Source organism: Lissotriton vulgaris, chromosome 10 (genome assembly GCF_964263255.1).
Source record: "Lissotriton vulgaris chromosome 10, aLisVul1.2, whole genome shotgun sequence".
NCBI lineage: Eukaryota > Metazoa > Chordata > Amphibia > Caudata > Salamandridae > Lissotriton > Lissotriton vulgaris.
Window position 1 is genome coordinate 1,010,609,758 of NC_141698.1, and position 18,262 is coordinate 1,010,628,019.

General features: G+C 47.4%; 1 protein-coding gene across 4 annotated transcripts in view; it reads left to right on the forward strand.

Moving 5' to 3' along the window:
• The window catches only part of DNAJC13 (DnaJ heat shock protein family (Hsp40) member C13), a 1,694,551-nt gene that overhangs the window by 1,027,514 nt on the left and 648,775 nt on the right, over positions 1-18,262 (forward strand). For all 4 annotated transcript variants that reach the window (XR_015300721.1, XM_086942056.1, XM_086942057.1 and 1 more), the window contains 3 exons: positions 8,925-8,999; positions 9,182-9,301; positions 15,574-15,753. Coding sequence is in view for 3 of the 4 variants with exons in the window: in XM_086942056.1 (XP_086798182.1) it covers positions 8,925-8,999; positions 9,182-9,301; positions 15,574-15,753 (375 nt within the window). In the remaining variant the exon portion in view is untranslated. The remainder of the gene's footprint in view (positions 1-8,924; positions 9,000-9,181; positions 9,302-15,573; positions 15,754-18,262) is intronic.

Below are 18,262 nucleotides of genomic sequence, written 5' to 3' on the forward strand. Positions count from 1 at the left end.
GGAGCTGGCGGAGCGGGGGAGGTCTGTCGCGGTACTGGCGGGACATGATCCGGGGGCGGGGTGCCACCCCCGTCCCTGTCATTAGGCAAGGCACGAACAGGCAGATTGGTGTAAGCCGGTGCTACATCCTCTAGATAAGAATTTAGGAATATGTCTTTAGTAGTCTTATGCATTACTTTAGTTGGAACTAATGGTGGTGGTAAGTTTTTCGGTATTTCTGATAGGGCCTCAGGTGTACCCTCGGCCGCGAGATACATACCATTTACGAGATTGTTTCGGGCACGGTCTATTTGTTCTGTTTTTACTCGGATCCCTTCAATAACTAATTCGTTTTCTTGGGCTTTTTCTGATTCTTTAAGTCTATCTTCTCTACGGAGTGCTTTCTCAGCACGCTTATGTGATTCCTTACGCCAAAATTCTATGGCGTCTTTCTGTGATTGTCTAGCTTTCTTTTTCCATAATACTACTTCTACCTTCATGATGCACTCGGCATCCCATGTTCCGGTAACAGGCCATCTGTGTCTTTCGTCTAGGTGTTTAGTATAATCGGCCCATAAGTCTAGATACAATATGGCATCTATGCCATGTTTATGATACATAAAGTTACCTGGAGTGTCCCTAGGGGGAATAGGAATTTCTTCCTCCAGTATCCCTTTCCTAGTTCCTATCTGTTTTAACTTGTTGAAAAACGGCATCTTGTTTACTTATTACTGAATACTCAATCCTTACTACTTAGTACTGGTTACAGCTAGTTTATACGAGAAACACAATAATGCACATTAAACGGTCACATTCATACCACAACATTAATCACATAAGAAGACATTTGAGACATAGATGACTACCCCCTATACTGGATGTACTGCTCAACAGTACAGATACACTGGTGTAACAGTGCAGAAATTCAGAATACTAGATATACTGCTAAACAGTACAGATACACTGCCTAAAAACAGTGCAGACCGGACTTGTGTACCCATACCCGTCTAGATACGTCCCAGCAATGGTACTCACCGGGAAGCACGGAAACAGAAGGCCTCGGAAAACTCGACTGGACTGGACTCGATTCGGCTCGACTTCGGGAAACTTCGGAAAACTTCGGAAAACTTCGGAAAACTGGTGGGCCTCTTGACACCTCGGACCTTGCTTCTTTCGGCTAGGCTCTGGTCGGGATCCTCCGCACTCCTCACCGCCTCGTCTGGGCACTGATCGCAGTCTTCGTCACCTCCGTGGGTCAGAGGGAGATGCAGGAAATCCTGCCGGTACGCGTAGGTTCCATCTAACTGATGGCAGGGGACAGAGCTTGCAATGCGCCAACCGGCGCGTGAGGTGGGGGAGGGGTCCCTGTTCGGGCGCCAAAATGACGTAAATAATTAATTTACTCTCATAATTTCTATGCAGGTAAGTACTTAATCAATAATAACTCAGATCGGAAAGAAAAAACCAGAGTCCGTGGTGTTAGAGTTCTTAGGGGTTTTATTCCTTAAAAAGGAATGGTCATGACCAGGATCTCGGATTCTGACCACCACAGGGGTGTCAGAAGGGATAGAGAGCGCTCCATTTTATTGACAATACATAGCTTATATACTTAATTCATATCATAAGCAACAGTGCAGGAGGCGTAACAGTTGAGAGAAGACAAGATAACAGTATACACGTGGTACTAGTACGTAATCAAGAGGCGTGAACTGGAGGTGTGTGCTAGAAACGTCACTGATAGGTGACGCAAGTGGGTGGCACCAAGGGGTGGCGTTAACAGAAAAGTTGCAATGTCAGCAGAAATCAGAAGCTTGGATGCGCGCGCAGCTGCATGACGTGTGATTGGAGGGGTGCAGGGGACTTGACATTTATACTGACGGAAAGAGACAGAAGTCTGGCATGTCAGATCAACTTGTACTTCTATCATATCTGATATCTGATGTTTAGGAACCATATTATCTGGGCGGAAAGGTCTCTAGAGCAGAAGCTATTCTATGCTAACTGTGGATGCGTGTATAAGCGCCTAAGTGTCTGCATGAGAAGCGTGGGGGCACGGGTCCTTTCATGGAAGCATGGTAACAGAGGCTATGAATTACTTGCACTGGGACGGGTCGGCCCTTTGGCTCTGCAGCTGGGGAGGATGTTTACTGAAGCTGGTAGGCAGGAATGCATTTTCGAGGAGCGGAACAGATAACTCGAAGGTTATAGTCAGTCTTGGCAGAAAGCAGGCTGAGCCGAGCGCGAGGGGCCGCGCTGGAAGTAAGTCAGAGTTCACGGGTACAGAGGCAGCCTGGGCTGAGGCTGTCATAGTGAGAAGCCAGAAAAAGAGGCTCGATGGCAGAAATTCAGGGCCTACTTTGCCAGAGCAGAAAAACATGTAAAGTACACTACAAAAAGACGGTGGCATAGCATACTTAGGAATGGGCCATTTAATCCATTCATGGTGGATCTGAAAGAGGACAAGTTAACGTTGGACGCAAATGTATTTGCGTCTTCATAGCTGGCACAGGAGGGAAGTTACATGCACTTTAAGCTGGTACATGGAGTCGGTGGGGTACGCGCTAGGGAACACAACATGACCAAAAATTTATATTTCCTCACTTGGCAAAGGCAACCCAGGCGGTCAATCAATCAATCAAGTCATTTGTATACCGCGCTACTCACCCGGAGGGTCTCAAGGCGCTTGGGGAGGGGGGGTCCGCTACTGCTCGAACAGCCAGGTCTTGAGTTGCTTCCTGAAGGCGAGGTGGTCTTGGATCAGGCGGAGGTGGGTGGGGAGGGAGTTCCACGTCTTGGCGGCCAGGTAGGAGAAGGATCTTCCTCCCGTTGTGGCTCTTCGGATGCGGGGGACGGCGGCGAGGGCGTGGCTGGACGATCGGAGCTGGCGTGTGGGAGTGTAGAAGTTGAGGCGGTCGTTGAGGTATCTTGGGCCTTGGTTGTGGAGGGCTTTGTGCGCGTGGGTGAGGAGTCGGAACGTGATTCTCTTGTTGACGGGGAGCCAGTGCAGGTTTCTCAGGTGTGCGGAGATGTGGCTGCGACGGGGATGTCCAGGATGAGTCGAGCTGAGGTGTTCTGAATCCGCTGGAGTTTTTTTTGGAGTTTTGAGGTGGTTCCAGCATAGAGGGAGTTGCCGTAGTCCAATCGGCTGGTGACGAGGGCCTGGGTGACCGTCTTCCTGGTGTCGGTGGGGATCCATCGGAAGATCTTCCGTAGCATGCGTAGAATGTTGAAGCATGACGAGGAGACGGCGTTGACTTGTCTGGTCATGGAGAGGGAGGAGTCCAGGATGAAGCCCAGGTTGCGTGCGTGGTCCGTCGATTTGGGTGCGTTGCCCAGGGCAGGGGGCCACCAGGAGTCGTCCCAGGCGGAGGGCGACGATCCCAGGATGAGGACTTCCGTCTTATCGAGTTCAGTTTCAGGCGGCTGTTCATCATCCACTCGGCTACGTCTTTCATCCCTTCGTGTAGGTTGGTCCTGGCGGTGGCGGGGTCGTTGGTGAGGGAGAGGATCAGCTGGGTGTCGTCGGCGTAGGAGATGATGTTGAGGTTGTGTCGGTGTGCGATGGCTGTGAGGGGGCTCATGTAGACGTTGAAGAGGGTGGGGCTGAGCGATGATCCCTGTAGTACGCCGCAGATGACTTTGGTGGCCTCGGATCTGAACGGGGGAGGCGGACTCTGTGTCCTTCCGGCGAGGAAGGAGATGATCCACTCTAGTGCCTTCCCTTGGATTCCGACGTTGCTGAGGCGCTGCACTAGGGTGTGGTGGCAGACAGTGTCGAACGCCGCGGAGAGGTCCAGGAGGATGAGGGCTGCCGTTTCCCCGTTGCCGAGCAGGGCTCGGATGTCATCAGTGGCTGCGAGGAGTGCGGTCTCGGTGCTGTGGTTGGCTCGGAAGCCGGACTGTAAGACGTCGAGGGAGCCATTCGTCTCGAGGAAGGCGGTCAGCTGTCTGTTGACGGTCTTCTCGATGACTTTTGCAGGAAACGGGAGGAGCGAGATGGGGCAGTAGTTTTTGAGGTCGGTGGGGTCGGCTGAAGGTTTCTTCATGAGGGCGCTGAGTTCGGCGTGCTTCCAGCTCTCCGGGAAGATTGCGGTGTTGAAGGAGGCGTTGATGATGTCTCGTAGATGGGGAGCGATGATGGAGTCAGCCTTGTTGAAGATGTGGTGGGGGCAGGGGTCGGTTGGAGATCCGGAGTGGATTGAGTTCATCGTGCATATGGTTTCTTCGGTGTTGATCGGGGTCCAGGCGCGGAGGGTGGTGGTGGGGGGCATTGGTGCGATCGTAGGGTGCGTCGGCTGTGTGCTGAAGCTGTTGTGTATGTCTGCGATCTTGTTGTGGAAGTGCGAGGCGAGGGAGTTGCAGAGGTCTTTCGATGGGGTCATGTCGTTGTTTCCGGCGCTGGGGTTGACAGCTCTTTGACGATGTTGAAGAGTTCCTTGCTGTTGTGGGCGTTGTTGTCCAGCCGTTCCTTGAATGCTGTTTTCTTGGTGGTGCGGATCAGTTGATGGTGTTTTCGGGTGGCGAGCTTGAGGGTGGACATGTTGTGTGGTGTCGGGTCTCTGCGCCAGGCTCTCTCGAGGGCTCGGGAGTTCTAGAGTTCGTCAGTAAACCAGGGTGCTTTCTTACAGGCGGTTCTGCGGGACAGGGTCCTGAGAAGGGCGAGGTCGTCTGCGCAGTTGCTGATCCACTTCGAGAGGTTGTTGGCTGCATGGCTGGGGTTCGCTGAGCTGGCGGGAGGGTCCTGACTCAGGGATGCGGCAAGCTGGTCGGCTGTGATCTTCCAGCTTCTGCGTGCAACCTGTTGCTGGTGGTGGTGGATTGTGTTCTTTCTAAAGCTGAAGTGGACGCAGCTGTGGTCCGTCCAGTGGAGTCCAGTGGCGTGGCTGAAGGAGATGTGGTGAGTGGAAAAGGCGTCTGGTGCGGACCAGGAGGGTCCGGGGTGCTTCTCCTTTGCAGGGAAGCAGGGGCCAGTCTTGAGCAACCAGACCAGCGGTGTGGATTTCAAGGATCGTCGTCTAGGAGGCCACAAGCCAGCCGGCAAGTGACCAGACAACGCGTCTAGCAGCAATCAAGCAAAAGGGCCCCACGCAGATCTCGTGGATGCTGGAGCGCTGATCTTCTGTGCAGGAGCTGCTCGGGGCTGGGTCTTCTCAATCCCCAAAGCACTTCGTCGAGGATGCCTCTGAAGTCGTGCTGGAAGCGAAGTGCAGTTTCTCCAAGATGGCCGGTCCCACATGTCTCGTCGCACCCACGGATCTCAGCTGTGCTGCAGATGTAGGTAGAGGTCGGAGAGGTCTGGGAGTCCGGGTCTCGTCTGGCTTTGAAGTTTGGATCCACTCGGGAAGACGACAAAGTGAACTGCTGGAAAGCTTGATGGTGCCTGCTTGTGTAGGGTGGACACTCCTTGCCCACAAGGGAGATATCTTCAGTCTTCTGTGGAGCAGAACGTCGAAGTCCAGAGTTTCTTCTTGTAGAGTTTCAAATCAGGATTAATCTAATTTGGAATGGGACCAGCTCCTACCTTTATTCTCCTAAAGGGGGCTTTACTATGACTATGTCCCTCCTATGGGTGGGACCAGGAAGGGGGGTGGTTATACCCCCTATCCTTTGTCCGGTTTCGCGCCGGAGCTGGGGCTGGAGTGCCCCAGCAACTGGTGTGAACCGGTATATGCACAGGGCACATTGTGTGCCCCAGGCATGTCTCATTCCTTTCAGGCCTGTTCTACCTAATTCACAAAATCCTGTCTGGGGTGGTGCTAGCACCTCCCAAGGCAGGAAACCCTTTGTCCAAGCCTCCCTCGCTGGAAGGACTCCCAGCAGCAGGAGGTCAGACTTGTGTCTGTGGTGGCAGCATCCATTTTGTGATGCTGAGGCTCGAGTTAACTTTAACTGGGGTTCACAGTTACATACATGTTGTGTCCCTCTAAAAGGGTGGAATGCTACCCCCGTCGCTAGAACTGGCGAGGGGGTAGTATTCCAATTCGTATGACACCTTACTCGACGTGTTTTGATAATGATATGCCAAAGTTAGCGATAACTGCGAGGATTATAATGCACTTAAGAGTATATGGTATAGTGTTATCATCGAAACAGCTAAAGGACTTGGTTCCGAAATCTGCAGACAGGCTCAGCTCATGCCAGAGCACTATCTCACATAATTCCAAGCACTCAGCCTCCAGGATTGTTAAGGCCTGCCATAGGAGTGACTTATAGTAGTATGTGTGTCCATTTTAGGTTTAGATATAGGTATACTATATCTAAAGCAAAGGGTGTTTACACCACCTTGCCCCAGCTGATTGATCAGCCAGTTGTGTCAGATTTGGATGGCCAGCCAGGGGTGGCATAATACATGCTGCAGCCCCTGGTAGGCCTTGGGTGTACTTATGCCTTGGGTACCTAAGGTACACTGTACAAGGACTTACAAGAGTGACCCAATACCAATTAGTTATGTACCTAAGGTGCATGGAGTCCATTTTAACAGAGAGAGCAGGAAGCCTGGGGTCCTGAATAGCAGGATCCCAGGCCAACTAAGTCGAAAACCAGCTAAACACTAGGCAAAAAAGTTGGGGGTAACCATAGTCAGATATCCACCTTCCTACAGGGCCTACTCCTAATCTTCTCCCTTTTTCATTGCTTGGGGTTTCTGACTCCTCTGCAGTCCCCTGGGTTGAGGTCTCTTGGCTGTGCCTCGGCCCTTAGCTCTTTACAGGTGTACGACACTCCCTGCTGGTGTTGTCCTGGGGTCATTTGTTGTTACCCACCTGTTCCGGACTTGTTGGCCTTCTCATTTATAGATTGTGGGTGCAGACTTTCTGTTTGCTGTGACGTTTTTCACATGTTTTTCTGCCTGCAGGGAGGATATCGCCTTTGCTTTGCAAGGTTGCTTCTCGGAGCGGTGCTCTGCTCTTTCCCTTCTATGATTTTCAGTAACACAGTGCCTGGCACTTTCCCTAATGGTGCTGTTCCTCACCATTCGCTTCTTCCCTTTCTGTTTCCCTGATTTTTTCGCACACTGTTCCCATACTCTCACAGTTTTGTTTGTGATGGCTCCATGTTGTGGTGCAGAAAAGTTCTCCGAAGAAAACTGACGTCAGCGCGCCGTGATGGGACTTATGTGACCTCGCTGACGTCATGTCCGCGGACAACGTCGGGGCGGAGTCACATGGTGCCTCCTCTGGCGCGCAGAGATGCAGTGGCAAAAAAAATTCTGGATCCAGTCTCACGCCTGGGGATAATTCTACGTTAAGGAATCGGCGGCTAGAATAGTCTCTACCAGATACATCGTTACCAAAGGTAAGTAACATCAAGTGTAATAATGCGGTTTGTTACATTTTTGACACTTCCCATCCAAAGCATTGTTATTCTCACTGTGGAATCCTTTTTTTGTCCTGAACTTCCTCCTGCACAGCCCCTTCAGGCAAATGCAGAGCTGCTCATTGTGTCTTTTTCCTCATTGCAGTCTCTTCAGCTTGGTGCTTTATTGATCTCCAGGCAGTCTTGGTGCAGCTGTCCTACACCATTTATTTTTAGGCAAACGGGTGTTGTAGCCTTTTTCTCATACAAGGTGGCTCGTTTTCACTTTGGGCAATCCATTGCCATCCCAATGTTCTTTGCTCCACCCTCCCCTCGAAAGAGTAGAAGTGACTCCTTCGGCTGGACCCCAAAAGAGCCTTTTACTTTAACATCAAAAATACCAAAGACCATCGGGTGGACATCATCTTTTTTGGGGATTTTTAGGGGTGTAAAATGTAAACCAGTACCGAAAAGGACTTTGTTAGGATGGCTTGTACTATGTATGAAAATCTGCTATGCATTGTCCTAGATGCAGCCTCTGAAAGGACAAAGGGCTCATTCCACTTGATCCAAAAGAGGAAGAGAGGTGCCCTCCTTAACCAAAGGGACAGGGCACCAACCCAACAATAAATCAATAAAAGGTTTCCCTTTGGGTTGACTCACAGACCACCCTTCATAAGAATCCTGATTTCAGTAATTCAGCCAAGAATCTAGCTAATATCACCAAGATAAAACCTCGAAAAGTATATATAAATAGCGATATATATATATTCTTTTCGAGGTTTTATCTTGGTGATCTGAGCTAGATTCTTGAATGAATTACTGAAATCAGGATACTTATGAAGGGTGGTCTGTGAGTCAACCTAAAGCGAAACCTTTTATTGACTCATTCCACCAGACTAGAGCCAAGACTGCTACCACTGTGCTTCTTCTTGAGATCTGTCAGCCCGCTACGTGGGTGTCCATTCATATGTTGCCGAAGAACTATTGCCTTGACTGCTAGACCTGACAGGAAGGGCTTTACGACTATGTAGTCCTGCAGGAATTTTTTTATTGAGTCCACTCCACAGAACCTTCACCTTTGGGAGGTACTGCTTTGGTGTCTGCATTAGAGGTGAGGAATTGGCAAAATGAAGTATCTGTTACCTTCGGCAACACTCTTTCTGGTGGATGCTCTGTCTAACCTAGATTACTCACTGCCCTCCCCAGTAATTTGTGTGTCCTCTTTTTTTTCATGTAAAAAGGCCCTAAACTAGAGATCTGCTCAGTGGTTCCTATAGTTGTTCATGCTCCCCATTTTACTGCGCATATAATGTCGAACAAGGAACTAACTTTAATACAAAGAGGTGGTGTTTATATGCAAATTCACTGTTACTTCTGGGAAAGAATTTGCCATCGCGGAGCCGCACATTGCCTCCCAGCAGCATGCTGAAGCAGTGCTTTGAAAAGTTCTAGGTCCGTTCTATCTCCTGGGGAATATTCTAAAGGTGAGGATTCAGGGGTTAGAAAGTATATCCACCAGGAGTGTCAATTCAGGTAATTAACTTTGTCTTTTATGCCTCAATCTCTTTTTAATTTTGTCAAGTGTGGTATGGCTTGATAATTAAATAGTGCATTTCATTTATTTAATTGACATGTTTTTATTTTCCTAGGTTTTGCAAGAGGCCTTCACACGCTGTGTATCTGTTTTGACTGCCTCAAGTAAACCAGATGATATGTGTGTTCAGGTAATGAATAATTTATACCAAAAATAGTATAAAAATTCAACATACTTCCTATAAAAATCACTTAACTTTAACTTGGCCAAACACTGGTAGTTTTTTTATGTGAAATCAACATTGTAGAAGCCTATATAAAAATCTAATTTAAAGCAAAGGTAATTTCACTACTGCTTCTGTTTTTAATTCAGGTATGTGGACATGTATGCAAATGCTACAGCGTTGCTGCTCAGTTTGAGGAATGCAGGGAAAAGATCACTGAAATGCCAGTAATCATCAAAGACCTGTGCCGTGTGCTCTACTATGGCAAGGTAAGGCCTTTCAATGCAGTCTTTCTAAAAACAAAACACAGTGATGTTCGCATAATGATACTTCTCTGTAAAGGGGTGAAACTATTGCATTGGTCATACAAAATTTGGAACCCAAATAGCAATTCACACAACACAGATTGTTGTAATCCTTACCCTTGGTTCCTTCCTTGCTCTGCACTCTCTGCCTATACCTCTCATTGGAACCTTTCCTGAGTCCAACTGGGCATTGTATGCACAGCTGACTAGAAATGTGATGGTGTGTGAATGCAGTTGCCAAAGCTACCTCATTGTACAATGCCTTGTGGATTTTTGCTTCTTAACAAGGCGACGAGTGTCTTTGTCTTTGTGGGGACAGCAGCACTATCACCCCCATCTAGGAGTACTAGTTTGTTCAAGAATATGTTGACCTAATTCCTGGCTAGCCCACAGTACGTCATCTGGACATCTAAACCTTACAAGGTATTGTATAGTGTTGCAACCTCAGAACACGACAACCATAATTCCCCATGGAAATCGTGGAAACAGATCTACCCTTTCCTTGTTTATTCAGGCCCCAAGGGAGACACTAGAAGTACACAAATTACACAAATTGGCATTTCAAATATTTATTCAATTAATTTCACTGTTGTGTAAAATACGAGCACTGCTATGATTAATAGAATGAAGCAAAAGAATGTTCAGTGTTACAAGAATGGTGAACAGAATGAACAATTCAACAATTGTACATTTGCAATAGATTTTATGAATACATATAATTGTACATAGAGTGTAAGGGTTTGCCAGAATACCTTAGAGTGGTCTATCTCCACATTTAACTGTGGGTGTACATCTTCTGGCAGCCAGTCTTAGTGTAGAACAGTCCGCTATCCTACTCCGGATAGTGACTGGATTCATTTAGGCTAGAATTTCGGAATGGGGCGGCCGTAACAACCTATCAAAATGCTTCTATTTCCAAATAAATGCTTGGTGTAGTGTAGATAATGAACTGGACCCTGAGCTCAGGTCCAGCTGTCATTGTGATACTACCCACCCAGAGCTGTTGCTGAACAGTTAACAACAAACAACAACATTTTGCACAGTGTACCTAGGACTTGTACTAAATGTTCCAAGGCCTGAGAATGTGCATACGAAGACGTTGAAGTGTAAACAAACCATTTTTTGAGACCATTATCCGATACAGGTGCACAAGCAAATGTGTGTTTAGTCATCGTTTAAAAAGATGTCCACCTTAAATGTGATCATGTAAAATGGAGATGTTTGGGCCCAAGGCCTTTGTAACCTCACTACAAGGGGGTCACTGAACCCTGAAGAATACCAGCCCCTAGACCCCAACATGGCCTAGTGTGAAGATTTGGCGGATGCCAGTGGACTAGATACCTCCCCAGATACTGCCATAGTCTCTTCTCCTACCGGGGCTACAGAGGAAGGAGCTCTTATTACAATTGTAGTGAGAAGTGTGGCGAAGTTCCTGGCGGTCAAGACTAATGTTGTGGCAGAGGTGCTTCAGCTGGGAGTGACTACCTAAGAACCGCTTCTCCTATTTGTTGAAGTCCTTACTGATTTCCTGCGTGGTACTTTGTCCATATCCAGGACTTGGGCTCCTGTAAACAGGATGATAGTCCGCAGCCATCCCCTCACCCCAGGAACTCCAGTTTCCTCATGCAACACCCTACCCTGGAGAGCACGGTAGTCCAATCCTCCACCTCCTACGTAAATCCTGGTTCATTCCCTACCACCCCACCAGATAGGGAATCCAAGAGACTGGACACCTTTGGCAAGAGGGTGTTTTCTTCCACGAGCCTGGCACTGCGGTCAGTGAACACTGCATGCCTTTTGTGGATTTACTCCATGCACTGTGGGATTTGGTTGTGCATGTCCTGCCCATGGTCTCTGAGGAGGTGCCAGCCATACTCTCTCAGGCTATGGCAGAAAAGACAGATGCAGGCAAGTTTAGGATCAGATGTCAGCTGGACATGACTGACTCAATAGGCGGGGCGGTTTCTTAGTCTTTGTGCTTTCGGTGCCACGCCTGGCTGAGAACGACTGCCTTTTCAGGGGATTCCCAAGCCTCTCTTATAAGCATGTTCTTTAATGGCTCTTGTCGGAGACCAGGTGTACTGGATCGCTTCAAGGATAGAATTCCTAAATCTCAAGAACTTTCTGATGAATCTTTCGATACAGTCTAATTTGTTGTCGGATTTCTTTTAGTTGTTTTGGTACTTTTTAAAAACGTAATACTTGTTCCTGTGTGTAAGCCTGACTGTTAAAAGCCAAAGCCATCCGAGGTTGAACTTAAGGTTCAGTAAACTAAACCTAGAGGTCCTGAAGGGGCTGGTAATTGTATTACAGGGTAATGCAGCCACGCTATATAATACACCCCATTTCCTCATATCCAAGATGGAAAGGATGTAGCAAAGTACGTCATCCGATCAGGACTGGACTCAACTGACTGCTTAGAAAGGTGCTTAGCCGCCATGCCTGGATGAGATCCAGAGGTTTTTCAGGTGGCGTCTAGGTGTCCCTGATGGGCATGCCATTCAACCGGACTCATCTGTTTGGTAACAAAGCAGACTTCAACTGGAGCTCTTTAGGAAAAGTAGGAGAACTCCACGCTATCTTGGCTCCTACATCCCTGCATTAGTATTCCCAACAATTTCTCCCTTTTCGAGGCTCAGCCAGGGGTTTCCGACACTAAAAATGTCGGGGTCTCACCACAAACGTAGGCTTATCAGTCTTTTCAAGAATAGGCTTGAAGATCAAGCTGACAACATCCTAGTTTTTAGGCACAGCACATTGCTGAATCCCCTGCACCCCTACAACAGCCACACAACCACTTTAACTTATCCCCTTTGGCACACGGTCAACCTGTTTGAGACTGAACACAACATTTTCTCCAATGGTGGTGGAACATCATATCCGATCAGGGGTGGTCCAGATTGTCAGACGAGGATACCCCTTACCGTTCCTGGCTGGCCTACTACATATTTCTCATGTTACAGACCATCCTTCCAGGGACCACTTGCCCACCTTATAACAGAAAGTTCCGGCCCTTTTGGCCACAGGAGTCCGAGAGAGTGACCCTTCATCAAAAATAGGAACTAGATGCTATTTTTTATTTCCTGGTATTGACGAAGGATGGCAAACTTTTTGTCGTATTTAGGATTTTAACGTACAACTTATTTCTCAAGAAGGACAAATTCAAGATGTTCATGCTAGCCCAGGTTCTATACGCAACTGGATTGTGGTGCTGGATTTGCAGGATGCCTATTTTCATGTCTTCTTCCTGCAGTCCTACAGCCTCTACCTGCGATTCAAGGTTTAGCCTCACCAATGTGTATTATGTGCTAATGAAAGTGATGGCAGTGATAACCGCACATCTTCGGAGGCTCTGATTACCAGTCTTTCATACCTCAAAAACTGGTTGCTGAAATTAGGCTTGCCAGTCATTTGTAGACCCCAGCAATGCTACCGCAAACTTCCTCACATCATTGGAGATTTTGATTAACGTGCCAAAGTCCCAGCGGACTCCTTCCCAGAGTTTCATATTTATTGGAGCTGCTACATATGGTGCTTTTTTGAGCCTTTACACCAGCTCAGGGCATCTGGGACATTCAGGCTGTGATGCGATGTTTCAACCTTTGTCTTAGTCCTCAGAGGAGAGCGACTCTGAGACGGCTTGTTCTTATTACCTCCTACTTGTGGAACCGGCATCAAGGCAATCTTTCAGATTCCATTCAGGTTCAGTATGAGACTGCAAAAGTTATGCAGTGGTAGCTGCTCAACCGCATTGGGACCAGCTCGATCTACCCTACCCAGAGTTGACGTCGTGCCAAATGCATCGCTGGTAGGTTGGAGAGGTGAACATCATAGGACTCTGGTGTCTGACAGAGTCCTGGCTCTACATCAAACGTTCCAGGTGTGTTAGCGAGTTCTCAATAACTGGAGCAGCTCCTTGTGGGTTTAGTGAGGGTTTTATTGTGCACAATACATGTTTTTTTCGTGTAGCCACGATAGAGGCAAAACAGAATCGCGATGTTGGTGCAGGTGTAGATGTCCCGCTGGCTTATCCTCTTCTTTCGGCGTCTTCAAGACGTCTTCCTGGACTCTAGTCGCAGTCTCTGTTGTGTAGGTGCTCGAGGAGAGAAGCGAAATGGGGAAGACTGGTGAGAATCCGAACTCCTGAAATACCTGGGGGAGGGGTAGTGAGGGAACACCAACACTCTTGTGATGACTGTGCGAAGTGGGAACATGATAGTGGGGGGTTAGGGAAGGGAACCACCCAAGATGAGGCAGGGGGCAGTTTTTCCCTACTTGTCCAGTTTCTCCCGCCGCCCTACCCAGCCCGTGAAATACTTGGCGTACTTGTGTTAGCCACACTCCTCTGGGAGCGTGGCTCGGCGAGGCGTGATCCTCGCAGCCCCTCTGCTCTGTCGACGTCTTCGGTTCCCCAACGTCTTCTCCGCCAGATAGCAATCGCGATCCTCTCCTTTCTCTGTCTCCTCTTTCTTCCAACCGGTCTCCTACTTCCTACCTCCTACGCTCTCCTCCCTCCTCTGTACTTCTGGTGGTGTAACACACACTCTTCCGGGTTCCATCCTCACTTGTTGGAGCGCTGCTCCCTACGTCACTAAACAAGTCGAAGCCATAATCCTGATCTCTGCAGTTAAAGGCATAGTCTCCCGCTCTGGAAAACTCATACCCCATTGTGCTTGTCGGTCTCCATTCCTCATGCTTTGTGGAAAGAAAAGGTAATTGGTCATCCTGTACCTCCCACCAGTCAGATGTTCATGTCAAAGCCTCCCTGGGGACATCGGTCTTGCGACAAGGTGATTCGCTTGGTACTAAAGGCCTTCCTCCCATTCATCAAGACGAAGGCTGACTTTCATGGACAATACTACTGCCCGGTATCAGTGCAATAAACAGGGTAGAAAAGGTCCTGTACCAGGAGGCTCTGAGACGCTGGAATTGGCTGAGTCACCAGGGCTTTTCTCTGGTTGTCAACCATCAGGCAGGACGCTGAATGGCAAGGTGGGCACTACTAGCGTGCCTACCACTCACCCGGGTGCCTTTGCACCCCACCTCATCATCTTCCATCCAGTCCACCACAAACCCCCTGGTTGGGGTGGAATTATCACCGGCTCTGTGGGACTTTCTGTCCAATCCTTACATACGACTGATAGCCCTGAAGAGTCACAGGATAAGTCCTGGTGACAAAACACGTGTTGGCTGGTTATGTTTCAATTCAGTTGTTGCTTTAATAAAGTAACTTTTCAACTGTACACTGGTGTCGACCGTTGCAATTGTGATCCAAACAAGACTCTCATACCATTGTCACACCCCCTCAACGTGTGCCCGGGACTGTGCCTAATTTTCCAGTGTGGGTCCCTTGACTCACACATTTCCAGGGGTTATTGGGTAACGCCCCCGACCTGGTAGCACCGTACCTAGTTGATCATGGTAGACTCTACGCATACTGGTCTGAGCGCTATTCTTCCTGACTTCACTAAAAACCCTACTTCTAGCGCTCAAGGCGGGCAGACTCATTACATGGCTCCTAGGGGATCAGGAATAATAGCTGCACTCCAAGGTGGCGCAGGACATCTTCCATTAAATAGCATAATTGTGTCGAACGACATTGGTGAAGAACCGCACAATACCATCTTCTGGTGCGCAGGGGTACTTTTTTGGTTCCAGTGTGACGCCAGGGGAATATTCAAAACGTGAGTAATCTGTGGTTGGATAGAGCATATCTTAGAAAGTGATAGATGGTTAGTAACTTGTCCAACGTTGCAGACGGTAATCCAGTCTGTTATAAAAGCGTCAGGATTTAGTCATTATCACGTAGTTCATATGGTACCTCTGGTATGACCGTGACCCAGAAGGGTGAAGTAGGTATTTTCTTGGTGATTACGGCTTATGGTTAAATTTAAAAAGTCAAATCAGTAAAAAAAGTTTTGCTTCATTCCCCTATTTCATGAGGATTTTAAACTTCTTAAGTTTGCCTACTTCTGAACTGTTTTGTTAGATCCGTCTATGTATGCCTATCATGCCAGCAAGAACAACACAGTTGATCTAGCCACCACCACTCAAATGGGACTGTCCAACCAAGATGTTACTTATTTTTGTTAATTGACTTAGAGATGAAACAAGATCATTGATTTGTGATATTTGTGTGACTATTCAGACTTTTAAATTGTATTGCTTTGCATAAAAAACCTCTTTCCTGCATGTAACTTGTTTTGTTAAGTAAACATTTCCAATCTCATTTTCAGAGAGTTCCACGGCTATTGTCACTGGCAGTAGAGTGTGTCAGTTCATTTGCTGTTGATTTCTGGCTGCAGACCCATTTGTTTCATGCTGGAATTTTATGGCACTTGGTTGCTTATCCCTTTAACTATGACTACACACTGGAAGAGAGTGGGATTCAGAAGAGTGAAGACACAAATCAGCAGGTTAGTATGCTTTGTCTACCTTATGTTCTTTCAATCCTCATCCTGGAATCCAGGCAATTACAACATGTTACATGTATGTGGTTTTTATCATTAATGCAAAGGCCGATATTTGATATCTAATATAAGATGCTGACCAGGTTGTATTACATATTTTAATGGTTGATATTTTCCGAAACCTATTAAGATATTTCAAGCACATCAAGAACAAAGATTATAGCTTCCTGCAGGTTCTTCACTGTGTATATATCCCAAGTGCCAGACTAGCTCCAGAAACTCTTCAAATGGGTTCCCTCACCGAGAAGTGTGGCTCACTGGTTAGAGCGGCAGACTCTGAAGCAGAGATCAGGCCCAGGACCAGGGTTCAAGTTCTGACGCAGCAGGGTCTTGGGCTCAATGTCTGCGGACTCAATAATTCTCGGCTCAGGGCCTACTCTAATCATGGGTCCCACGCTGCAACTCTGGGCAATAGCTTGCTTAATCTCCACAACGGCCCCAACAACACTGGGATGCTTGGCTTCACCTTGGGGGTGCCCAGGAGGGGCATCTCACAAGGAGCGCCAGGATGGGTTCCACAGCGTTATACAGCGCCGGGACACCCCGTTGCTGGGGCAGCTGTGCGCTTTACAAGTATACTACATTTACATTTACATTTGACTGGCTCGCTGTCTCCACTTCGCAACATGTAGCACCTTGTGATGTCACAGGAGTCATAAAGTGCCTTGATTGGCTTGATGATGTCAGTTCCCTTTTTTCTGTGACTTCGACACGTTCCGGAGCGCTCTATACGATTGTAAGAGGTGATGACATTTTTCACTAAAACATTATTTCAGGTGAAGTTTTCTTTTCAGAGCGTCACCACCAAAACGGTCCGAATTCAAGCCACGTTGGGACTGTGATGGTGAGAAGTCCACAGAGACCCCCACAACATCTGCCTCTGGTGCTTAGGAGCCGACCCATTGTAGAGGCATAACCTAGCATGCATTTGTAAAGCCCACATTCACCAGTGGGCATCTTGGCGCCGTATAACAGGTGATCACTGTTACCCAACTCAATAGTACTTGTTTATTCGACCTCAGGAGGATGAAATGGTTGAGTGAACCTGCTGGGATTTGAACCTGTGACCATAAGGTCAAATACAGGCCCCTATAGTGGACGCATTAGTCCACTAAGCAACTACACCTGAAATGGTCCAGAAAGGCCTGCACATTGTGTCTGAAGATGCATCCCAAAGCGCTTAAGGAACTGATGGCCAAAATGTTTATAGACCGTACGAAAGCAGAACAACAAGGATGCTGAAAATCACAATCAAGGGAGCGATCCTCAGAATCGCAACCTGCTTCAAACGTTATGAAGAAGAAACATGAAAAGGAAACAGAGAAATGAATCTCAAAGCCACACATCACAAAGCAAGTCTGCAAGACTGTGCACATTTCTCCACCTGTTGCCAGATCAAGAACAGTGAAATGATTCTGGAGAATTAGGAACTGAGACTTAAAACCATACAACCTGGTCGCAGTTGGATCTGTCCGTGTTTCAAAATGCAAATGTTCGGAGTGCTAAGTTATAGAACCCTGATCTTGACTTTGCTGTTTTAGATTTTGAGTTCTTTAGGAAATAGCGTACATCTCCCATCCCAGATAGCTGTATTTTATATTACTTTGGATGGGAATTTTAGTGAAGTGATTAAAACCATCTGTAGCATGACTACACGGTACATCTCGAAAAACTCACCACTAAAATCTCAGATAGCTGTAATTGTATATTCCTTCCGGAGGGGATTTTAGTGAAGTGCTTAAAGACATCTGTCGCATGACTACACTGTACATCTCTAAAAACAAACCACTGTAAATAAAGGGGATAAATGCTGGATAATCAAAAGGCCAACAAAGGCAAAATGCCCCCAGGAAAAGATCAGAAAGTGAAGAAGTACACGCGTTTAGGGCTGGGCAGTAAAACGGCTTACTGAGAATGTTAATAGTAAGTTTTATCCAGGAATGCATCACTTTATTTGGTGAATAGGAAAGGTGGACATTCAGCAGACATTTGAGGATGGGGCTGCTGAATTTAAATTTCTTCCATTTCGACTGAAAGTCAACATCAGCCAAGACTATTACTTTATCTAGCAGTAATACTATTAACAAGATAAGTATGTAATTCTCAAATGTTTAAATCTTTCTGTTAAAGTAAGTTCTGATACATACTTCTAACCACAGATTCTTCACCTTATGTGTATACCCCCAGCATCAGACTGGATCTGGAAACTGAAAAGCAGTACTCTTGCATGCCAAAGGGTGGTATCATGCGGCTCCACGCTGTTGTCGTTCCTCTCTGGAAGTTATTTGCAGGGCCCCATGTAGGGGTAACCAGATGCTCTGATGTCATTTCCTTTCTATCTACTCCTTCAGATGCAGATTTTAACCTCTACTCCTCTCTGAGTATTTTTTCAAAATTTCTCCTTTTGTGTTTTTTACCAGTGAGCAAGGGAATATCTCACCTCCCAAAATGACAG